This window comes from Etheostoma spectabile, chromosome 11, assembly GCF_008692095.1.
Source record: "Etheostoma spectabile isolate EspeVRDwgs_2016 chromosome 11, UIUC_Espe_1.0, whole genome shotgun sequence".
Classification (NCBI taxonomy): Eukaryota; Metazoa; Chordata; class Actinopteri; order Perciformes; family Percidae; genus Etheostoma; species Etheostoma spectabile.
The window spans coordinates 15,240,057-15,265,844 of record NC_045743.1 but is presented as its reverse complement, the minus strand read 5'-3'; the positions used below and the strand labels follow the sequence as shown (position 1 = coordinate 15,265,844).

General features: G+C 40.3%; 1 protein-coding gene across 1 annotated transcript in view; it reads left to right on the top strand.

Annotated features, from left to right (window-relative positions):
- lrp1bb (low density lipoprotein receptor-related protein 1Bb) overlaps nucleotides 1-25,788 on the top strand; it is a 203,630-nt gene that overhangs the window by 96,340 nt on the left and 81,502 nt on the right. The window contains 10 exon segments of the mRNA XM_032530345.1: nucleotides 136-380; nucleotides 3,736-3,867; nucleotides 4,075-4,302; nucleotides 4,667-4,841; nucleotides 5,143-5,237; nucleotides 7,613-7,762; nucleotides 18,121-18,261; nucleotides 18,400-18,525; nucleotides 18,754-18,885; nucleotides 24,517-24,651. Of these exon segments, the coding sequence (XP_032386236.1) occupies nucleotides 136-380; nucleotides 3,736-3,867; nucleotides 4,075-4,302; nucleotides 4,667-4,841; nucleotides 5,143-5,237; nucleotides 7,613-7,762; nucleotides 18,121-18,261; nucleotides 18,400-18,525; nucleotides 18,754-18,885; nucleotides 24,517-24,651 (1,559 nt within the window).

Here is a 25,788-nt window from a genome sequence, read left to right as displayed (position 1 = left end):
TATTTGGTTTTAAGTGGGTCTTGAACAATTTAATAGTTCCATCTGTGGACAGGTGGGTACACTTTGATCTGCCTACCTCAATGCATTTGAAGAGCATTTCAATTTTTGCCCTTTGTGTCGGTCTCTTTTGAACAGCTCCGACGCCATTTTCTCTGCACTCTATGATGGAAGTGGGGTCATTGAGATCCTCAGGGGCCATGAATACCTGTCCCACCCTTTTGCTGTGTCTCTCTTTGGAGGCAATGTCTACTGGACGGACTGGAGGACAAACACTTTAGCGAGAGCCAATAAGTGGACTGGACAAAATGTCACAGTCATCCAGAAGACGAGTGCTCAGCCTTTTGACTTGCAGATATTCCACCCCAGCAGGCAGCCACAAGGTGAGAACAGGTTTTGTTTTGGCTTTACTGTTCAGACACTGACAGAAACGGGACATTTCATTATGTTAGCTGGAACCAGCTTTATATATATATATATATATATATATATATATATATATATATATATATATATTTCTTTATACTAATTTGTAATTTGACAGGTTTGCTCTCCAGGGATATGCACAACAGGGACATTTAACCCCTAAAACACTTTCATCAATGCAGACTTTGAAAGGGGGGGGGAGGGGGGGGTGTTACCTTATTTTGTTTTGTAAATATACATTCTGGAAAGCAGAAAGCCTCATGGTTATGTTTTTTAAACCATTTTTTCAAACCATTTTTTAAATCTTTTTTTAAACCATAGTATCAGTTTATTTCATAACAGGAGTGCATAGAAAACAGAAAGGTAATATAAAACGGTTTTACAGTGTGTGCCTCTGCACATTTTGTTCAGTATCATTTAGATTTAGTCTGGCCGTCTGATTGTAGACTTCAAAGAATTACCGTGCAAAAGAGACCCAGATCATATGTGCAATTATAAAGATTCAAGAACAGAAACCCCTTTGTTTTGTCATGTTCAGGCTTGTGCACAAAACGTGGTTGCCTATTCATTGGTTTAAAGTGCAATCTCATCACATCCTATCACATTACACTGTATGGGTAAGTAAAGGCTATAGATTGAAGTTGGCTATAATCCTACTGTAATGCTGAATGTTGACTCAGGATACCTTGTGTTTTTAAACACCTTTTCATTCTCACAGTGTGAAAGAGAAAGAAAAGCAGCATAATGTAATTAATTTCAGCTTCTGCCTCTGCCTTCATTTGGCCTGTCATTCAGAGAGCATGTCTGAATGAAAAAGGTACTCACGCAGACAATTAGCTAGCTTGAGTTAATGGTACCCCCGAATGGGTTTTTCTCACCATCCAAATTATTCTAATTGGCTTGCCACTATATAATGGTTTTCCTTTTCTTCTTTACTACACTGAATGTGACTGAAAAGGGCCACAGAATAAGAACCACAGCTGCCAATGAATAATTGTGGCATATCCAATTATCAAATCGATTGGTAATGTGAATAATGTGCTTTGGTGACAGGAAATATATGAAATAGTTCTGAAACTCCATTCATATTGCCAGCAACCTCTTTTCAGTGAATGTTTCTGAATATGTATCCGTCATAGCGGAAAAGGTGATCAATTCTGTGAGGAAGTAAGCCAAGTGGTGAAGTGATGTGCTGTCTGACAGAAGGCCTACATATGTAAGCCAATCTTTATTGGCTATGCAGATCAGCTTGCAAGACATATTGCCAATCTCAAATTAATTATCTGTTGAATCTTTTTCAATTTACTTCCTTGTGGGGTTTATTTCTGTAAAATGGGTGGTTGTGAAATTAATGATTGATTTGTGCAGCAGATCTACCAAAAATAAAACTTATTATGGAACACCATGGCCATGTGTGCCAAGACCGCCTGATTGACGTATCTGTCTCTATCACAATGAGCCTTTTTCTGCATTGCCAAGTTTCAAATGTATCCGCCTCAGCTTTCATCATATGTAAGCCCCCATCTTTAAATGAGCATTGGTGGTAATCGGGTGTACTATCTATTCAGTGATTCCTCTTCTTCTCCAGTGTGTCACAAGTTAATGTGCTTGTTTCCTTCCTGTATCTGCATTTGCATGTTCACCATAGATAAGTGTGAGCAATTGGGAGTTGTTTAGCAAAGAAGACAGTAAGTGGGCCTAATCCTATTAAAAAAACAGGGGGTGTGGGGTGTGTCCACTCATTTCACTTTTCAGCTGTTGGGTTCAATTCTGAGTCTACGCTTTTGAGGAACATGGAATTAGTGTGTCATTTTCTATACATATTGGCACTATGGCGTCTTTAATATTACTACTACTACTACTAGTAAATACCCTCCCTTGTGCTCATTTTTTCCATCTTGTTTCCTTCACTGAATGAGGGAGATAAAGAGGTGTGGCTGTGGCAAATCCAGTTAGAACTGTTTAGCCACATAATTGTTAATCTCAATGTGCAAAGCTTTACATAAGCAATGCAATATTTATGCCGTTTAGAATATACATGGTTATTTGCAAGCAGACAAACCACATTGTGTCAGCAGTAGTACTAGCATGATAAATGTGATATATGAATATGAGGCTTGGAAACAAATAAGCAAAACAAATATAGGTCTCTCAATGGCAACAAGCAATTGTTTACTACATTTTATCATCACTACATTGGGCTTTCTCTAAATATGACTTGTATTTATTTTTAGGGAGAGCCACCACCATTTTCACTGCCTTAGCATAGCAGCAAGCTTATTTCTTCATTTATTTGTTACAAATACATTTGACAGTTTAGAGAGCAACTAACACATTGCCTTTTGTTGTTGCCCATCATCCCTATAGAGCATGATTCAGGTGAATGCAGCTCAGTTGAGATATATCCCTATTAGCATACTAAGTCAGCTGGGTGCTGTTTCCAGCTTGCAGAGATAGAGTTGCTTTTTTGTTGTCTTAAATAAGCCACATTTGTGATGCAATGGAGCTCTCGAATGTGTTGATGAAGGAGCCCAGGAAATGATCTTTGAATGAGCTTGTTTGACAAGAAACATCCAGAGTAGAAGGAAAAACGCAAATTGCACTATGATGGGACATTTTTAAACTGTGAGTTAGGGGTGCATGCTGAGGTGATTTATTCTAAAAAAAAAAGAGTAGACTAAGATATTCATGAAAACACACTCCTATAAGATCACTGTTCACTTTAAAGCTGTTGAAATTCAGCTTGCTGTGCTTGTCTCGTAGAAAACTGTCTGTCAGTAGCTGAAGGTCTTAAAGGGGATATCCTGCTCCCCTACAGTAACTGCTAACCGAGATAATGTCACCCTTTATTCCTGAGGAGTGACAAGGAGTAAACAATATAAACTATCTTTTTGTAACCTCTTGAGGGACAATTCATCAAGAGAGCAACCTCTAACCCATTAACACAAGTGAACATCAATCAAACTCAGCATAACTGTTCCAAACCCAACATTTTCTCTTTAAACATTCAACATATCTTTGTGCCGTTTGTTTTGAACTAATGCCAGTGTTTTCATATTTCTTTTAAGACCAGTCATGCTTTCAAGCTTTTTTTCCTATTATAAAGCAAGAACAATATCATAATTGTAGTTTTTCAATGATTTGAAAATTGAGTTTCAAATTATGCTGTCAGTGGCACAATCAGGCAGGCATGGAAATGTCATGTTGCAAAGGCAGTTAGTCCTATTCATATGCAGAATTTGTCCTGGCCCATCTCTTTTGATTGCATTCTCAACTTCTCGTGCTAAGTGTTCTGAAATGTTCCTCTTTCAGCCTCAAACCCATGTGAAGAGAATGATGGACGTGGTCCCTGTTCACATCTGTGTCTCATCAATTACAACCGTGTTGCGTCCTGCACCTGCCCGCATCTTATGAAGCTTTCACCCAACAAACAATCCTGCTTTGGTGAGAACAAACCTCCCTTATTTTCCATGCATTCTCCTTATGTTATAAGACACTATAGGATACGATGTAATGAACAGGACAGATGTTTTGCTCTACATATGAATTCCATTTTTGATTGACGGCAGATTTTACACCAAGTTTTTATTATCACACTCTCACCTGCATCTGACAGAATGCATTGATTGATTTTCCTAATCATTTTGCCAGCGTTGAAAAGGTTTCTCCTGTATGTGCGGCGGTCTGAAATCCGTGGTGTGGACATTGACAACCCTTATATGAACGTCATGACGCCGCTAACCGTGCCGGACATTGACGATGTCACAGTGGTGGACTATGATGCCCAGGAGGAGAGGATCTACTGGGCTGACATCAAAACCCAAACCATTAAACGAGCCTTCATCAATGGCACCCAGCTGGAGACTATCATTTCTGCAGGTGGGTGCAGTTTAGATATTCATGCAAAATAAAGTCAGAGTGGTGTGCGGTATGTACTACAGTCAATTTGTGTGCCAACTAATATTGATCAATAGGTACACATAACTGGCTAGAGAGGAATGCAATACATACATACATACATACATACATACATACATACATACATACATGCATAAACACCTAGACACATTCACCCCAAACACCCTATACTGCACATTTCCCTCCAGTCCGCTCCATTGGCACCCCTTGTGGGTAGCATGTAGATCTTCATTTTGCCTATATTTGATGTACCCTGAGCTTTTGCATTTTAGTTTTGTAAAGCACACAGGTGTGACTGTTTTTTTTCCCCTGCTCTCCCTGATAGACATAGTGAACTGCCGCGGTCTGGCTTTAGACTGGCTTTCCAGGAACTTATACTGGCTCAGCTCCGAAAATGACGAGTCACAAATCAATGTGGCTCGCTTTGATGGCTCCCTGAAGACCTCCATCATCCACGGCATTGATAAGCCAAGGTGCCTTGTAGTGCACCCTGCCAAGGGGTAAGTAGATTAGAGCCGTCGGTGCACTTCATCAGTACCTCACCTTCAATGTATGGTATCAGAACACCTGACTGTGGACCTCCTCCTAAACAAGGGATCAAAGCCTTGTTGTTTTAAAGAGGACATGTTTTACAAGCTTGAAACATGCAAATCTTTGCAAGATTGTTTGGTGGAACAAATTGTATTGGCTTACATTCCATATTCAGTTAACACTGTAACATTCATTGACTATGTTGTAAACCTTGTTATATCTTGTGCCTAACGCAAACACTAAGTATTCACCTCACACATTCCCACACAGAAAAATCTATTGGACAGATGGCAACACCATTAACATGGCCAACATGGACGGGAGTAACAGCAAGGTCCTCCACCAGAATCAGAGGGATCCTGTAGGTCAGTATGAGAGCCTTAGAGAGCATACTGAGTTAGACTTCCTTCTAAGCTCCACCTAACAGTTTTTTACATTTCTGAAATTACATTTATTTTCAAGTTCTGTGTGTTCAGTTTACATAAACTCAGTATGTTTACGTTCACGTTATAATCTGATTTGAAATGTGATACAAATGAACACATTGCATTGACAGCGTTTGCAATAACTAAGTTTCTCCAATAATCCAAGTGCACTTAATTTATTTGATTACTGGGTGACTGTCTGGAAGGTGGGCCATTACAAACATCTTATCACCACAAAAAAGACAGCAATTGAGGGAATTTGTCAGTAATCTTTGGTTATGGATTCAATTTATTGTAATTCAATTCAACGTTGCAGCATCAACAGCTGTGCTGCTGCATTCACCACTTTGCATCTATGTTCACTTCATTCGAAACTCATCAGGAGTAATTCTCCTATTCCAACCCTAATTTGACAAAGATAACCTGATGAAGCTGTTTACACGAAGGTTGTCATAATCTCAGTTTGCCTTAATATGTTTTATAATCAATTTATTTCAATGCCTGCACATGTGCCGACTGTTACAAATAGAATGTTGTGCCTGCTGAGAATTTCTCTGTTTTAAGAGTGTTGACAAGAATCAGACAGAACACCCACCTCCTCAGTGGTGATGTTATCTCAATTGGTGGCGTTAAAGAAAGTCACCAGACTCTTTGGGTAAAAGGTGTTGAAAAGGCAATTTCTTTGAAACCTAAACAAACACGAACACAAAGCTAAACTGGAAAAAACTGTTACCTGCATTCACTTGTAACCTTGACTAAATGGATTCCTAAAGAAATAGTATACTTTCAAATCAGTTTGCAGCAACAACAACAAAAAACACTTCAGTTACTGCTGATAGTGTCCCTGTGTTAAAAGCCAACCTGGCAAACATCAGCGCTTCACACAACTTTCAGGGTTGATGGATAACTGCTTCTTTATCTACGGATGCTCTTACACCTTCTGTGCTGTATGTCTTCTTCCGTTTGGGTTTATTTCATGGAGTGATGTACAGGATTGTAATGAGCATTGAACCAGACTTGATTGACACTGATTCCTACTGAGGGCATAATCACTGAGCATAATCACTGACAGAATACTGTCACTGCTGCCAAATTCTAAACATTTTATACATGCTCGCGAGATTGTTTCTATTATTATACTCCATTACTTTTTGAGTGTAAACTCAATGCCAGCATGATGCGTACTTAAGGGGGCGATTGCAGCTCGATTTTGCAAAGACAATCAACTGGTCTTCATTTCGAGTAGCTGTTGTCACACAGCGCAAGGTCAAACGCCCACTTTGTCACACAAACAGCACCGTTGTCTTCCCTGTATTTCTTCATTCTCCTCGGCCTGTCAACAATACGGATAGCATGGTGCACCCATATTTCACTGGATTCATTTATGATGATGGGGTAGACCGGGGGACAAGCGTAAATTAATGATGCATTGTGACTATGAATCTGCCAGACATAAATCCAACACATGGTGGAGACAGTGAGTTGTCCAGAAGTTCTCAAATTGAAATTGCTTTTATTTTCCACCATTCACAGTGGTAATCTCAGAACAACCATCATGCTAGCCAGGAAATGGATTTAAAAGCAGCCAGTCTCACTCTTGGTAATTGTACATGCCAGCTGGAGTAAACATAAAGACATTCCCACCAAATATGTGCCAGTGAAAACATATACCTTTCAATTAGCCCTCACTCAAGCAAATGCATAGGATGTAAACGAGGTTGTGAAATGTACTGTTAACGTAAAGTCAAAGTCCATGGACGGACCAAAGTACGTAGCAGGGATCGGTAGCTGGAGAGATGCCACTTCACCTCTTGGGCGCTGCCAGGTGGTCTTGAGCAAGGCATTGTAACCCCCCCCCCAACTGCTCAGGGCGCTGGTCCAGCACTCGCAGCTCACTCACTCGGACATCTCTCCATTTGTTCATAAAGCTAGTGTGTTGTTGGTGTGTGTGGTGTGTGTGTGTGTGTGTGTGTTGTGTGTTGTGTGGTGTGTGTTGTTGTGTGTGATGTGTATTTCAGGCCTTTGTATATTAAAAGTAATTATATATATTATTTAGCAAGGAATTCGGCACCTTTTCAGTGTTGCATATCAAAAGCAGTCAGGTTCTGTAACGGAGTATAGTCATTTCCCTATCGGATGGAATTGAATCAATTGAAAATTGAATATAGTGTAGTTATAATGCAGTTTTTTTGATGGATTTTTTAATCCATTTAGTACTTGTTTTTGTTTTGTATGTCTCTAATTAATTTCCTGCCTCCCGGAATCATAGCACAGTGAGTGCTAACTTGGTGTGCTCTCTTCACGTGTCCTCACAGGTCTCTCAATAGACTACACTGCCAACAAGCTGTACTGGATAAGCTCGGCCAATGGCACTATCAACAGGTGCAATCTGGACGGCAATGGGCTGGAAGTGCTGGAGACTCTGAAACGGGAGTTAGCCAAAGGCACAGCTCTGGCTGTGATGGGTAAGTGGAGCTTGTCACGAGTGCATCAGATTGCCATTGAGGATTAGTAAGAGTGCGGAGGGATTACATGTTTAACCAGTTAAGTGGCTGTAGAATAGAGCTATTTAGCCAGTCCCTCGCAACAGTTGTGTTTGTCTCTGTGTGAAGTAGCAGGGGCATTAGATAATTAAAACACGGTGCAGCAGTGATTGATGATTGATTTTCTCACCCTTTTCGTAATGAAAAGGGAGGGGGATGTTCATTATGTGTTGATTCTGGGTATCGGTGTTGAATCCAATGAGCCACATCATCCATCAACTACATGTAGGTTCATTTAAAAAATCTCCTGAAATCCAAGTCATGTGCTCGAAAGAAATTGTACCTGTAGCTCACATTACAACAGTCTTTCGCTTACAAAACAAAAACAAACCTACAGGGCACCCGGATAGCTCAGTTGGTAGAGCGGGTGCCCATGTATAGATGTTTACTCCTTGACGCAGCCGGCCCGGGTTCGAATCCGGCCTGCGGCCCTTTGCTGCACTGTCACTCCCCCTCTCTCTCCCCTTTCATATCTTTGACTGTCCTGTCAATTAAAGGGCTAAAATGCCCAAAAAAATAATTTAAAAAAAAAACCTACAGGCTTACAATTAACACCGTATGTCAGTGTTACCCAAAATACACGAGCCGTGCCATTACACTATAGAGTAATGGTTGGGCTCATCTCATCTCACTTTTGGTACCTGGTCCTTTTTTCCATTTTGTTTTCCACTGAGGATAGTACCTCCTTAGTGTAGGTAGGTGCCGTGACATCATTCTCAATGACACTTGCTGAATCCTTTCATCTGCAACCAAACGGAGGCACCTCTGCTCTGTCATTTGTACAGAGTAGTGTACGGCGTGGTTTTGAGGGCTGCCATTTTTTATGAATCAGGTTTGAGTGAGTAAAAAATAATGCAGCCGCTATTGACAGAAGCTTGGCTGGTTTGAAATGGCTCTGTGGGTCTGTGCAGGATTTCCCGTGTCGCGCTAGTGATGGTTCTTTCTGACCAATCGGTGGTCTGCAGTGTTTTAACTCCCATCATCTAGTATCGGCTCAGCTCGCATAAAACCTCGACCGAGGTTGTACCAAAAAAGTACCAGGTACTGTCCTCAACGTTTGATAATGGACAAATTATCATGAGCGAGCAGAGTGAAGCTTTGCTGTCCTGTATCATGCAGTGCAAATTCAGCACAAGAGTGCAAAGATCTCATTGCACAATAATTATAAAATTGAGTGCAGTGATGTACAGAAATCAACCTTAATTATTGATAATAACCAAAAAAGTAAGCTTATTTGGGCTTTATATCTATACTTTAAATGGGTAAAAAGTAAAATGCCATTCAATGTTTTTGCTTTTTATCAGATCAGAATTACAGTTTTAAATTGTCCTTCCACACTGCTGCAATCTTGACAACTGGGAAGCTTCCCAGTGATGCAAATGAATTGTCCTTGCCAAGATGGGTAATGGGAAGGGAGCAAACATACTGAACAGAGTGTGTGTGTGTGTGTGTGTGTGTGTGTGTGTGTGTGTGTGTGTGTGTGTGTGTGTGTGTGTGTGTGTGTGTGTGTCTGGACCAAAGTGTAATTTTGATTTTATAAAAACAAAAGCGTGTTGTCAGGGTGATACTTTGTGTTTTTGAAGCTTGTTATTAATCATTTCATGTGTGGCAGGATGTGCTGAGAGCATAAACACACTGTTGCAGAAAAACAGCAGTTGCAGAATGGAATCCCACTGTTTAGTTAGCTGTTAGCAGTCTGCAACTCCAGGCAACGTCTTTTTGGTTCATTTATATAGGCATTTCTTGCAGTACAGACTATGGAGGACTGTATCTTATATGGAGACCTTATTATTGCATTTCATGAATTGGAGATAAAACTGGAGGTGACATAGACTAATGGCTTAGTTCCTGCACAGTAGCAGGTACAGCAAAACAGTGAAATGATGTTCGCTAGTCTCCATCAATCACAATTAATGACATTTTGTTATGTTGTGGAAATTGTTTTGAATGGTAGAATGAGCAGCACTGTATTGTACTGTTATATTACTTTGTTAAATAGAGACAGTCCACAGTGGTTCAACAGTATATTGCATATTGCATGGTAATGAATTACTAAATATAGAAGGTGGCAATCTAGGGGATTTGTTCTGTTACATTTGTATTTGTGCAAGCATGAGAGTGTACTTAATACTTTTTATGAGATCTTTTCTCTTTCAGAGATTTTGTTTTGGCATTTTTAGGCCTTTATTTGTGACAGGATAGCTTAGACATGTAATGGGAGAGACAAAGGGATGGCATGCAGCAAAGGGTCGCAGGTTGAAACCAAACCCGCAGTTGAGGACTGAGCCTCTGATATATGGGTGCACGCTCTACCAGGTGAGCTAACAAGGCACACATCATATCCTTTTTTAATAACCTAGGCATGCCATGGTTGGCTTAGCCTACTGTTTTATAAATGTTGATCTACAGGATCAAATATTATCAGATATTACATTTTTAACATTAAGCTTAGTGTTTAATAACACAAAATAACTAGTATCTCCTGTTCCCTCTTTATTAAATTATACATCAGCAATGATACAACAGTATTCGTAAAGTATGTGGAAAAGACTTCTCATTGAGTGTTACAGCATTACAGTTCACTACGTGTTTACAGTATATTTACATGCGTTTCAAACTCATTGTACTATTTTAACGCTACAACATTAATGTGTGCTATATATACGGTTGCTGAGCAAAGGGATTAGTACTGCATTTTGCATTTGGTGTCATCCTCACTCGATGCCTCCCTTCTTTGCTCCAGACCATGGAGCATAGCTTGTAAACTGTATATGGTCAGCTGTAAATGAGGCTGGGTAAAGACAGCAGGACAGCAGCCAGGCATTTCACTTCCCAATCCTGAGCTTATTTTGTTGACAATTCAATCAATTCAATTCATTTATTTTAGTATCAATTCATAACAAGAGTTATCTCAAGACACTTTACAGATAGACCACACTCCAGAATTTACAAGGACCCAAACAGTTCTAATAGTTCCTCCAGAGCAAGCAACAGTGCGACAGTGGCGAGGAAAAACTTCCTTTTAGGCAGAAACCTCGGTCAGAACCAGGCTCTTGGTAGGCGGTGTCTGACGGGCCGGTTGGGGTTAGAATGAAGAGTGGGCAATAAAAATAGAAAAAATTAGTAGTTTGTAGAAGTTCTTTGTATAGTTCATGGCATAGCAGGACGCTGTGCGGCATTACAAGGCACAGCAGGACGTAGCAGGACGTAGCAGGACGTAGCAGGACGTAGCAGGACGTAGCAGGACGTAGCAGGACGTTGCAGGACGTAGCAGGGCACCGCAGTGTAGCAGTTGAACATGGCATCACAGAACGTGTAGCGGGACCATGGCGATTGCTGCTACCCTGATTCGGAGCCTCTCTGATCCAAGGGAACATGTGGTGAAAAAAGAACATAAGGACTCGGGGAATGACTCCCCAGAAATAGGTTAGTAACACGCATTTCTGGGACATGGGATGCACATAATGAAAGATAGAAAGATAGAGGAGAGAGGAGCTCAGTGTATCAAAATAAGTCCCCGCTGTCTAAAACTATTACAGCAAAACCAAGAGAGACGAGGTAAAGAGAGCTCCAGCCCGGCCGGGCCAGAACTCTCCCCAAACCGGATCGGGCTGTATGCCAAGTCTCCCTTTAGTTCTATTATATTCTGATTATATGATAGATAAATCTGAAAACTATGTGACTAACTACTACTCCCTAACATTATTCGATTCTATGCCCTAACTAGTGTATCAAAATAAGTCCCAAGCTGTCCTAAACTATTATTACAACAAACCAAGAGAGACAAGGTAAAGAGAGCTCCAGCCCGGTCGGCCAGAACTCCCCCCAACCGGATCGGGCTGTATGCCAAGTCTCCCTTAGTTATATATATGAAACTATGTGACTAACTACTACTCCCTAACAATATTCGATTCTATGCCCTAACTATAAGCTTTATCAAAAAGGAAAGTCTTAAGCCTACTCTTAAATGTGGAGACGGTGTCTGCTCCCGGACCCAAACTGGAACCTGGTTCCACAGGAGAGGAGCCTGATAGCTGAACGCTCTGGCTCCCGTTCTATTTAGAGACTTAGGAACCACCAGTAACCCTGCATTCTGGGAGCGTAGTGCTCTCGCAGGGTTGTAAGGTACTATGAGCTCTTAAGATAGATGGTGCCTGACCATGAAGAGCTTTTTTTAGGTGAGAAGAAGGATTTGAATTCTATTCTAAATTTTACAGGAAGCCAATGCAGAGAAGCTAAAACAGGAGAAACGTGATCTCTTTTCCTGGTTCCCGTCAGAACACGTGCCGCAGCATTCTGGATCAGCTGTAGAGTCTTTAGGATTTTTTGAGCAGCCTGATAGTAAAGAATTGCAGTAATCCAACCTAGAAGTAACAAATGCATGGACTAATTTTCTGCATCACTTTTTAGACAGGATATTCCTGATTTTTGCAATATACGTAGGTGAAAAAAGGCGATCCTCGAAATTTGCTTAAGTGGGAATTAATGGACATGTCCTGATCAAAGATGACTCCAAGATTCTTCACAGTGGTGCTGGAGGCCAGGGTGTATGCCATCCAGAGTAACTATATCTTTGGATAGTGCGTCACGGAGGTGCTTGGGTCGGAGAGCAATAACTTCAGGTTTATCTGAGTTTAACATTAGAAAATTACAGGTCATCCAGGTTTTAATATCCTGAAGGCACGTTGAAGTTTAGCTAACTGATTAGTTTCATCGGCTTGATGATAGATATAATGAGTATCATCTGCATAACAATGAAAGTTTATGGAGTGTTTCCTAATAATACTGCCTAAAGGAAGCATATATAAAGTGAACAGGATTGGCCGAGCACAGATCTTGTGGGACTCCATGACTAACCTTGGCGTGCACAGAGGATTCATCGTTAACATTAACAAATGAGATCGATCTGATAAATAAGACTTAAACCAGCTTAGAGCAGTCCCTTTAATGCCAATTAAATGTTCTAATCTCTGTAATAAGATATAATGGTCAAGGTATCAAATGCAGCGCTAAGATCTAATAACACAAGTACAGAGATAAGTCTTTGTCTGATGCAATTAGGAGGTCATTAGTAATTTACAAGGCTGTCTCTGTGCTATGATGAACTCTAAATCCTGACTGAAAATCCTCAAATAAGCTGTTGCTATGCAAAAAGTCGCACAGCGTTTGGCGACTGCTTTCTCAAGAATCTTAGAGAGAAATGGAAGGTTGGATATAGGTCTATAGTTGGCTAAAACATCTGGATCAAGGTTTGGTTTTTCAGAAGAGGTTAATTACAGCTACTTTAAAGTACTGTGGTACATAGCCTGTTAATAAAGACAAATTGGTTATATTCAGTAGTGAAGTGTGACTAATGGTAAAACTTCTTTAAGTAGCCTAGTCGGGATGGGATCTAAGAGGCAGGTTGATGGCTTAGATGAAGAAATAATTGAATCAAATTGATAAAGATCAAGTGAAGCAAAGCAATCAAAACGTATCTGGTTTTACAGCTGTTTCTAACGTTCCTGAGTTTAGAGATAAGCCAGTTAAAGGCAGGTCTGGTGAATTTTGCTTCTAATAGTTATAATTTTATCATTGAAGAACTCATAAGTCGTTACTACTAAGAGCTATGGGAATACTTGGCTCAGTAGAGCTGTGACCTTCTGTTAGCTGGCTACAGTACTGAAAAGAAACCTGGGGTTTGTTCCTATTTTCCTCTATCAATGACGAGTAGTACGCTGCTCTGGCATTACGGAGGGCCTTCCTATACGTTTAAGACTATCTTGCCAGGTTAAACGAGAATTTCCAGTTTGGTGGAGCGCCAGATCTTCTCAAGTTTCCGCGATATTGCTTTAATTTGCGAGTTCAGGTTATACCATGGAGCTAACTTCTTTGTTTATTATCTCTTTTTTAGAGGGGCACAGAGTCTAGAGTCATTCGAAGCGAGCCTGCTGCACTATCAACAAAATGATCGATTGGGAGGGACTAATAGCATAGGAGTCCTCCATTACTTTGGGACTTGGTAATGAATTAAATGCTAACAGAATCGCATCCTTAAATTTAGCTACAGCACTATCAGATAGACATCTTGTATAGGATGTTTTGCCTAACGGCGTGTTAGTTCAGCAGTATAAACTCAAAAAGTTATCAAACAGTGGTCAGTAGGAAGGGATTCTGTGGGAACACTATTAAATGTTCAATTCAACACCATATACAGAACAAGATCGAGGGGTGGTTAAAACGGTGGGTCGGTTTTATGTACACTTGAGAGAAGCCAATAGAATCTAATAGAGAGATAAACTCAGTGCTAAGGCTATCATCTCAACGTCACATGAATATTAAAATCCCTACAATAATAACTTTGTCCGTTTTTAGCACTAAGTTCGATAGAAACTCTGCAAATTCGGATACAAATTCAGAGTATGGACCAGGTGCTCGGTTACACTATAACAAATAGAACTGGTTGCATTGATTTCCAACTTGGGTGTGAAAGACTAAGAACAAGACTTTCAAATGAGTTATAATTTAGTTTAGGTTTAGAGTAATTAGTAGACTAGAATCAAAGATAGCTGCAACTCCACCTCCTCGGCCTGCGCCTCGAGGATGTGAGTATTAATATGACTGTGGGGGGTGGACTCATTTAGACTAACATATTCTCCATTACCCAGCCAGGTTCAGTAAGAAAAATAAATCAATATTAGAATCTGATATCAATTCATTTACTATACACCTTAGAAGAGAGAGATCTGAGTTTAAGAGTCCACATTTAATTCTCCTATTCTTTGAACTATTGCACTTGTGGTTTTAATTTTATGAGTTTTCATGCACGGCTCCTTTCTGTTTACATTTGATTTAAATAATTTTAATGGTCGGGGGGCAGACACCGTCACTATGGGATTTTTACTAGGTAACACCTGGAATAAAGGAGCAGAGAAGTGTGTTAGACTGGACTCTGCCTCCTGGTCCCAACTAGGATTGTCAAGGATTAGGTCCACCAATAAACTTGTCAATGTTTCTAGAAATGAGAGCTGCTCCAGCCCAAGTGGGATGAATGCCGTCTCTCCGAATCAGACAGGTCCTCCCCAGAAAGACTGCCAGTGATCCACAAGCCCACATCATTATCTGGACACACCTCGATAGCCAGCGGCGAAATGACGACATGCGGCTATACATGTCATCGCTGGTTAGATTGGGAGGGGTCCAGAGAAAACTACGGTGCCCGACATTGACTTCGCGTATGTACACACCGATTCAACATTAATTTAGTAACCTCCGATTGCCGAAACCGGGAGTCATTAACGCCTACGTGAATAACAATCTTGCTGTATTACGTTTATCCTACCAGCAGTTTCAGATAAGATAAACCCGTTCGCCCGCTCTAGCCCCCGGGATGCACTTAACTACGCCGCCCGGCTTCGCAAACTTCACGTTTCTCAGAATGGAGCTCCCGTAACCAGATTGTTTCTCAGCGGGGGGGTTGCTGAGGGGAAATCTGTTAGAAACGCTAACAGGCTGGTGGCGGTCGACGTCTTGGAAAGCTTACGACTGTCTTTCCTGAACAAGGAACAAGCGATGCCAATTCAGAGAAATGTCCTTCTGCAGATGGTTGGGTTTTGGCTCCATGGTGAGAGCTGCAATTAAGGGCATTGGTGACCATTCACTCTGTTAGCCCCAGCGTTGTCTATATCTCCTCTCTGTTTCTTCTTTGTTTTACTAGCTCAGCAAAGATACCTAATGGAAAAGTATTAGGATTCAAATATGGATTTGCAGAATACATGTGAACAATTGCTTTATTATTCTCTCTTCTGGTCTGTAATAGCTGGATTGATCAGTTGGTTGTGATTATTAGGGTCTGTAGCTCTCTCACACCGTGAGGCGGAGGCAGGCACACAACCATTAGGAACAGGCAAAGCTTATTCTACTGCAGTGGTAGTGCAGTTCTATGACAGGAGTCATTTTGTCTCTGATTGCTGCAGAATAAAATATTACCTTCTTTTGTGAAGGTTTTGTGATGATACATCTCCAATTGACTGGCTAAACGAAACCCTGACTCTCAGCTTCAGAGAGCAAAATGACTGTAATCGATCAAACTGACAATTAATTTGATAAGCATGCAGCAGTGTGTTAAAATGAATATGCCGAGGTGTTTGTTTCCTTTTGGCTTTTTTTCATTTTTTCATGCATGTCCTATTGTAAGAGACAGTTGTGAAAAGATGTAATGAAGGCGCTATTAGTGACACAAGCCCGATCAACTCAGATCCTCAGGCTCTGTAATAATTGGATTGGCTTGAGGGAAAGGTGAGGGCTTCCATTTAGAAGGTGTCGGTGATCCATCAGCCTTGACTTGCCTGGAATCAAACTTAGCAGTTGAGGTGGAAATTGAATATGATGTGCCACAAGCGAGCAATCACAGCTCGACAGTGGCCGCCGTGGCATCAAGTTAACATGGGGTGCAAAACTAATCTAGGCTAGCATGCCCTCCGGGTTCAAATGTTTTGTAAACTGCATGTAGACTGTCATTCTCACTCATGCGAATGTGTCTGATATGTGAAAATGAGTTTTTTCATTCCCTTTAGGGATAACATTGAGCCCAAAGCTATTAGTGCAAGTGGGAATTGTTTCTGTGTTTTTTATTCAAAAATAAATCAAAGAGGATGCAATAACAAAACAGTGTCACATCCAAGGGAATGGTGGAGTGAATGATTTGGTAGATTCTTTTTTTGTAAATTGCTAAATTGTCTGATAAGTATCAATGTCACTATAACATGTTGTATTGACAGCATAATGTTTTTGCTTTTCTCATCTTTAGCTGAGCGGTTATATACTGTAGCCCAATAAAATAACACACCATCACCATCAATGCTACTCTGAAGGGTTGAATTGGCACAAAACACAACCAATTGTATTTACCAGTAAGTCATTTCATAAGTGGTGTCTGCTGCTGCTTAACAGCCTAATTCCTCAGCCGACGGTTGCTGAACATGAATTTGTTAGTTATGTTTTACTCCTTGAGGGAGATGATTCTTTACAATAGCCAATTTTTTATGTTGCTTTATTAATAGGTTTTGTTTCTATGTATGCTGCCTATTTTAAAGCATGCCTTCTCTAGTAATGGTTATTTTTAGCAATTTTGGCCCTTTCTAACAAGGACTAATATCAGCTTCCTGTCCACCCCATTTGCAGTGTCTATTTTGAACCGAGAGGAGCCACTTGACTCTTCTCCACTTTGCACTTCAGTGGGATTTTAAAATTGAGAGTTCCTGTCACGTCTGTAGAATCTGTGGCAAAGTGCCTGGACTGTGCATCACTGATTTCTGCTGAGTACAGAGATGAGGGTTGTGTGGTGGTGACTGGGCATGCCTGGGTCGGGATCCTATTGTGCATGTTCCTCTTTAGAAAGATACACCCATCACTAAATGCTTGTGACCGCAGCACTGTACCGAAGCCTGGTGCTTGACTGTCACACAGAGCCAGACCGACCAGCCAATTTGTCAGGGAGAAGGTGGTGAAACTTCATGACACACAATACTACAGGACATGTTCTCAGTTGCCCTGGCCCAAGCACTTTGCTTTCTGCTGAATATCAATGCTCACAAATTATATGCATGCCATAGTCATATATTTATAAATGATGTGTACATTCTCCCGTTCCATTTGTAGACATGTCATTGAAAATTACATTTGTGCCCACATCCCTGCATATTAACCCCGGGCTTGGATAGCTCACCTGGCAGAGCAGAAGCCCGTATGCAGAGGCTCAGTCCTCGACGCAGTGGCTCAGGGTTCGAGTCTGACCTGTGGCCGTACTGTATGTCTTCCTGCTTTCCTGTCTTCAGCTGTCCTGTCCATTAAAGGCTAAAATGCCACAAAAAATTGTAGAAGTGCATAGAAGAGTCCTTGTCCCAGTGAAAACCTTTCCCAAACATTAAAGTAACAATGTTTGAACCCTGCAAGATGCATGCATCATTTTCAGCAGGTGGACAGAGCAGGGAACAAGGTATCCCAGTCTTTAATCTTAGATCAGCTCAGAGAATGCTTCAATTCTTAAGGGGCTTTATGGCATAAGAGTGCCACCCTCTGTGGATTATAATGAAAGCTGAAGCACGCCATTTGCACTTGGAACTGGTATTTGGTTGTGCTAGAGCGTTTTTAAGATGGTTCTTTGCATCACAACATTATTTGCATATAACTATTGGTGAAGAAGACATCTGCAGTATTACCTGAAGTACAGTTTGCACTTGCAGTGCATCTGTGTCTATGTGTTTTACATCCATATCAGCAAATGACATTGATGGTTACAGGCGGCAAACTCTGGTGGGCAGACGAGGAATCGGCACAGCTTGGAACAGTTACCAAGAGAGACGGACGGAACCCTGTGATCCTGAGAAACAAGACGAGCGGGTTGGTTCATATGAAAGTGTACGACAGGGAGGGTCAGAAAGGTAAGCATGCTAACAACAGAAAGACACAGATAATGACACTGAAACCCCACACACACACACACACACACACTCTCACACACACACACTGATTTATGGTTATTTATGTCTTGCCTTTTGCTGTTTGTGCTTAACGTTCAGGAATAAACCAATGCCAGATGAACAATGGAGGATGCTCACAGCTCTGCTTCCCCACTTCTGAAAACACCCGTAGCTGCTCCTGCACTGTTGGCTACAACTTACGTAGCGACCGCATGTCCTGCGAGGGTACGCTTTCCAAAATATTTATTCTATAGCTGTCAATATACACATATGTTTCTATGAGCATCTATTTGTTCTGCAGTTACTCGTATTGTGAAGCATGTTGTTAAGTGCACAACGTTAATCTATACATATACAATATATATAAATATATACAAGTCAAAGGGTATTTATTATTTGCAACGCATTAATATTTTTGTTTAGGGTATAATAGGTAATTCGTCGTTCTTTTAGGTGTTGACTCATTTCTGATGTATTCCATCCATGAGGGAATCCGAGGAATTGCTCTTGACCCAAACGACAACAGCGAAGCCCTCATGCCCATTACAGGAACACTATTTGCTGTGGGAGTTGACTTTCATGCAGGTATGCTATTTCATAAACAGAGGGACTTTTTATTTAATTTTGAATGTAAGGCAGATACATACGTGATACAATATAAATATATAAGTGTATAAGTGTAGAACTTGAATAACAGTGTGATGGTTTCATGTATTAGTAATATATATATAATATATATATATATATATATATATATATATACACACAGTACAGGCCAAAAGTGTGGACACACCTTCATTCAATCCATTTCCTTTATTTTCATGACTATTTACATTGTAGATTATCATTGAAGGCATCAAAACTATGAATGAACACATGTGGAATTATGTACTTAACAAAAAAGTGTGAAACAACTCTTAAATATGACATATGTTTTAGGTTCCTCAAAGTAGCCACCCTTTGCTTTTTTGATAGTGCTGCAAACCCTTGGTGTTCACTTCACTGGTGTGCCTTGTCAGGGTTAATTATTGGAATTTCTTGCCTTATTAATGGAGTTTGGACCATCAGTTGTGTTGTGCAGAAGTTGATACACAGCTGACAGCCCTATTGGACAACTGTTAGAATTAATATTATGGCAAGAACCAATCAGCTAAGTAAAGAGAAAAAAGTGTCCATCACTACTTTAAGAAAAGATGGTCAGTCAGTCCGTAAAATTGCAAAAACTTAGAATGTGTCCCCAAGTGCAGTTGCAAAAACCATCAACCGTTACAACGAAACTGGCTCACATGAGGACCGCCCCAGGAAAGGAAGACCAAGAGTCACCTCTGCTGCTGAGGATAAGTTCAACTGAGTCACCAGCCTCAGAAATCGCAAGTTAACAGCAGCTCAGGTTAGAGACCAGATGAATACTACACAGTTTTCTAGCAGCAGACACATCTCTAGAACAAATGTTAGGAGGAGACTGCTCAAATCAGGCTTTTATGGTCAAATAGCAGCTAGGAAACCACTGCTAAGGAGAGGCAACAAGAAGAAGACATTTGTTTGGGACAAGAAACACAAACAAGGAATGGACATTAGACCAGTGAAAATCTGGGCTTTGGTCTGATGAATCCAAGTTTGAGATCTTTGGTTCCAACCACGGTGTCTTTGTGCAACGGAGAAAAGGGGACCGGATGGATTCTACATGCCTGTGAAGCATGGAGGAGGAGGTGTGATGGTGTGGGGGTTCTTTGCTGGTGACATTTTTGGGGATTTATTCAAAATTAAAGGCATACTGAACCAGCATGGCTACCACAGCCTCCTGCAGCAACATCCCATTCCATCCGGTTTGCGTTTAGTTGGACCATCATTTATTTTTTAACAAGACATTGACCCCAAACACACCTCCAGGCTGTGTAAGGGCTATTTGACCAAGAAGGAGAGTGATGGAGTGCTGCGCATCCACAGTCACCGGACCTGAACCCAATCAAGATGGTTTGGGGAGAGCTGGACCGCAGAGGGAGGGCAAAAGGGCCAACAAGTGCTGAGCATCTCTGGGAACTCCTTCAAGACTGTTGGGTAACCATTTGAGGTGACTACCTCTTGAAGCTCATCAAGAGAATGACAAGAGTGTGCAAAGCAGTAATCAGAGCAAAGGGTGGCTACCATGTTTTCAGTTATTTCACAGGTTTTTGTTAAGTACGTAATTCCATATGTGTTCATTCATAGTTTTGATGCCTTCAGTGATAATCTACAATGTAAATAGTTATGAAAATAAAGAAACACATTGAATGAGCAGGTGTGTCTAAACCTTTGGCCTATATATATATATATAATATATATATATATTATATATATATATATATATATATATTATAATATATATATATGTGTATTTGTGGTTGTAGTAGATGCACTGAAGTTGCTAAATCACGTACTGTATATCATGCAACACCCCAACACTTTAAATTCTACAGCACAAACCTTTCCTTCTCAACTGAAATCAAAAGGTCTTTGGTATACTAGCCTCAAACCTTTTGAATAATGGTCTGTAGGCCTGTGGAGTGCAGCATAGATGAAAGAGTAATAAGTTCACATTACAGGGGGAACCTCAGCATGAATAACTCTTTCCTCACAACCCTCTGAAACACAAAGCAATTCCCAGGATATTGTATCAAATGAAGGTACCGTAATGTGCATTGCAAAGCATGAATCCAGGAGTTTGTGCTACCGTTTGTTACATCTCTGCTTCCTTCCACATTGTATATATATATGATAAGAATTAAAGATGTATTACACCAAAAAATGCTATGAATATACTATAGGTTGGGAGCGTTCCATATATGTAATACATTGCCGGTGAATCATTATAACAAAAGCTGTGTAACGGAAATTGCATATGCACAGCTGAAAACGAAAACAAACTACATACACACAACGGTGCAAAGACTATTGCAGCAATTATTTTTGTAAAACCACCACCAGATACAAAATATATGCTTGGGTAATTTCACATATATTCTTTTGCTTTCCTTATGTAGGTTTGCATAAAACAAAACAATAAATGTTATGCAATAGGTCGCTAAAACTGATATAATATTGCTAACCGACAGCTGTGGCAGAGGCAGAGATCAACACACTTACGCTGTCACTTAAAAGAGTCCATTATCTAATATAATACCAGAAGACTGGCTGCAATAAAGTCTGGGGTTACATTATTGAGTTACAGAGACATTGTTTTTGTTTTGTTTTTATATATTGTTTTTCTATGCTATGAACACCCCAATTGAAATTCTATTTGCCAACATAAGTCAATTGGGGTGACATCCTCCTCTCTGGAGATAAAACCCAAATTATCTACACGGCAATGTCAGAAGGTCAGAAAAGGTTTTCTTTTTAGCCATGGTCAGTCCACCACTCCAGACTGAATTATCTCAACAACTACTGGATGGGTTTCCATGACATTTGTTGCAAATATTCACAATTCCCAGATGATGAATTAAAATGACTTTGATGATCCCCTGACTTTGAGTTTAGGACCCCAAGCAGGTTGAAATATGTGGTTTTCAGCCAAATTTCACAATAACTATTGGATGGTTTGCCTTGCAATTTGGTACACACATTAATGTACATCAGGATGAATTGCAATCAATCAACAAGTATCTTTCCCCCATCTAGCACCATCATCAGGTTAATATTTTTCCAATACTTGCACTAATTATTTCTGTTATTCCATAATAGAGTCCAATCCTCAGCTGCACATTTTATTAAGAGTTAGCGCATTTGCTTATTATCAAATTAACAAACTAATCTCTAATCAGTTTAGTATGTTAGCATGAACATGGTAAACATTGTACTTACGGAAAATCCGCAATTCTGCGTGTTAGCAGTTTCCTTGTGAGCCTGTTGTCATGCTGACTTTAGGATTCAGCTCAAAGCATAGCTATGTCTACGTAAGTTCAACCTTACAGAAGTCGCTTGCATGGCTGTAGACTTTCAGTCATAGTAGTTGGTATTCATATTATCTAATACTGTAGGTAATGATAGAAGGTGGCAGTAGTCTCTATTAATCAACCCCAAAGGGTGTAAAGTCCCAATGTAATATCATATAGGCATTATGATACACTCACCTAAAGGATTATTAGGAACACCTGTTCAATTTATAATCAATGCAATTATCTAATCAACCAATCACATGGCAGTTGCTTCACTGCATTTAGGGGTGTGGTCCTGGTCAAGACAATCTCCTGAACTCCAAACTGAATGTCAGAATGGGAAAGGTGTTTTAAGGTGTTTTAAGCAATTTCGAGCGTGGCTTGGTTGTTGGTGTCAGACGGGCCGGTCTGAGTATTTCAGATCTCTCTGCTCAGTTACTGGGATTTTCACGCAGAACCATTTCTAGGGTTTACAAAGAATGGTGTGAAAAGGGAAAAACATCCAGTATGCCTCAGTCCTGTGGGCGAAATGCCTTGTTGATGCTAGAGGTCAGAGGAGAATGGGCCGACTGATTTAAGCTGATAGAAGACAAACTTTGACTGAAATAACCACTCGTTACAACCGAGGTATGCAGCAAAGCCTTTGTGAAGCCACAACACGCACAACCTTGAGGCGGATGGGCTACAACGGCAGAAGACACCACCGGGTACCACTCATCTCCACTACAAATAGGGAAAATAAGCTACAATTTGCAAGAGCTCACCAAAATTGGGCAGTTGAAGACTGGAAAAATGTTGCCTGGTCTGATGAGTCTTGATTTCTGTTGAGACATTCAGATGGTAGAGTTAGAATTTGGCGTAAACAGAATGAGAACATGGATCCATCATGTCTTGTTACCACTGTGCAGGCTGGTGGTGGTGGTGTAATGGTGTGGGGGATGTTTTATTGGCACACTTTAGGTCCCTTAGTGCCAATTGGGCATGGTTTAAATGCCCCGGCCTACCTGAGCATTGTTTCTGACCATGTCCATCCCTTTATGGCCACCATGTAGCCATCCTCTGATGGCTACTTCCAGCAGGATAATGCACCATGTCACAAAGCTCCAATCATTTCAAATTGGTTTCTTGAACATAACAATGAGTTCACTGTACTAAAATGGCCCCCACAGTCACCAGATCTCAACCCAAGAGAGCATCTTTGGGATGTGGTGGAACGGGAGCCCTGTGTTTGCATCCCACAAATCTCCATCAACTGCAAGATGCTATCCTCTCAATACTGGCCAACATTTCTAAAGAATGCTTTCAGCTCCTTGTTGAATCAATGCCACATAGAATAAAGGCAGTTCTGAAGGCGAAAGGGGGTCAAACACAGTATTAGTATGGTGTTCCTAATAATCCTTTAGGTGAGTCTATGTAAAGTAAGCACTGCACTTAACCGGACCTTTTCTCTTCGGGAGAACAACAAGTCACTCATTACACAAGTAATTGTCTGTTATCCAATAGCTATCAAGAGAGACTGAAATCTGATTCTGAATCTGCGGGACTTCAAAGGTCGATAGCAATTTTGATGTGTGACCACAGCTTTTGGAAAAGAAAAAAATAAGCCGAGTCCGAGACAATATTAAACATCGCCAAAGTAAAGAACAAGATTGCCTGTTATTACTTTAGGCCATTGAACATGCAGATGCATTATCAAGTCCATCAAGAGGAGCAGCCGATAGCTCTCGCGCATCTTTTACTTGTCATCACAGCTGCCAGGGGAGAACAGATGAAAAGCCCCAGAGCTGTATTCTGTCATATGTGTGCTATGTGTTAACAGAGTGTGAAGGCAGCAGGAAATGAACAAAGTACAAACAAGCGTACAGTATAAAGCCACCTAACCTCCTGACAACCTGTACAGAGCCAAATTGACAGGCATGCATGGAGATGCACTTGACGACTGCACCATAAATAAATTACGCACTGTTTTATTTGCTTATGTAATGGGGCTGTAAAATCAGAAAGGGTCTGTAACCGTTTTACCAACACCGTGTTTTGCACGAGGCAATATACTGCCCTGTAAAATTTGGCCAACTATTGCCTTGCCTGTTCAGGCACTGTATGTCAACACAGAGCCCTGGATGAACTGTGTGGGTATTTTCACCATCATACTTTTATAGTCCCACAGAACATTTGGTGCAATGGGCCTTGCTGCAGTAAAATGGGGTTTCATGAGCTGCTTTGTTTGAGGACATAAATACCTTTGTGGCAGCCGCATTCATCACATTTTCACTTGTCATTAACTGTATTGTATGTTTTGCAGGAAATGACACCGTGTACTGGACAGACATGGGCTTGAACAGAATATCCCGCGCCAAACGTGATCAGACGTGGAGGGAGGACATCATTACGACCGGCATCAGCCGGGTGGAAGGCATCGCTGTTGACTGGATCGCTGGTTAGTATCGACCCTCACTGGGCACTGGACTCCATTTCCGTTGGCTGTCATTATTTTAGTAATCGAGTATTCTTTTTCATCTCTTTATTTATGATTCAAAGGATTACAACAAGGTACAAACACAAACAGAAAATATTTTACATTTTAGTCAAATTAGTCCAGTTAACCCACCCTGGCCAAATGTAGGTCCTAAAACAAGTAAGAAATGAATAAACATTAAAAGTACTAATCCCATAAGCAGAGTTAAGAGGTCCACACACAATGTTTCCAATATGTCAACCATTTCCACATTATTAGTTAACCCAGTGTCCATATTATTATACCAAATGTTTAAAACCTTAGTTATACCATGTTGAGAAATTACAGTTTCACAAAAGAAAGAAAGATTAGGAGAAGGTAATGAGTACAAAATGTATGAGTCCATGTAAGCTAAGTAAAAGGTTATTATTCTGATTGTTCCAGTGATTAATTGAGTAATCAGAGAAGAAATACTTTTTTTTTATTGAAAAGCAAAAATATACCATAGTGGTTTAATTATGGAAAAAAATAAATTTGTATTGCCTAAGTTACATACAATAATATCTTTAAAAATTGCATTTAATTCCATATTACGTTGTTTTTAAAGAAAAAGTTCACTGAAATGCAAAACAACCTCAAGCTAAGACATGTATACATTAATCATAAATAAACATAGCCTTTGATTGGGCAACTTAACTTTAAGTTATACTTAAACTATTTTCATTTATATATTTGATTACAATGCTACACAGCTCTGTTACACATAAGCTATCGTTGATCAGCTGTTTCTCTGTGAAGAGAGAGGGAAAGAAAGAGGGCGCAACAATCAGCGGTTTTTCAAAGGTATAGTCAAGAAGTCAGCTCTTTAGATCAGATTTTGGTCACCACCACACATTTTTGCATCTTTGTTTTTGGTGGTACTTGTGTTTGGTGTTGCTTCATCGTACATAGGACTCTGTGATTTACTTCTGTCTGGTCCGCTTCGTGGAATGAATGATTAAGTTACTGGATGTTTTATGTTGAGATATGAAGCATTGACTTTGTATTATTATTATTATATTATTATTATTATTATTATTATTATTATTATGGTAAGCTAGCTTGATTTTGCAGTAGACA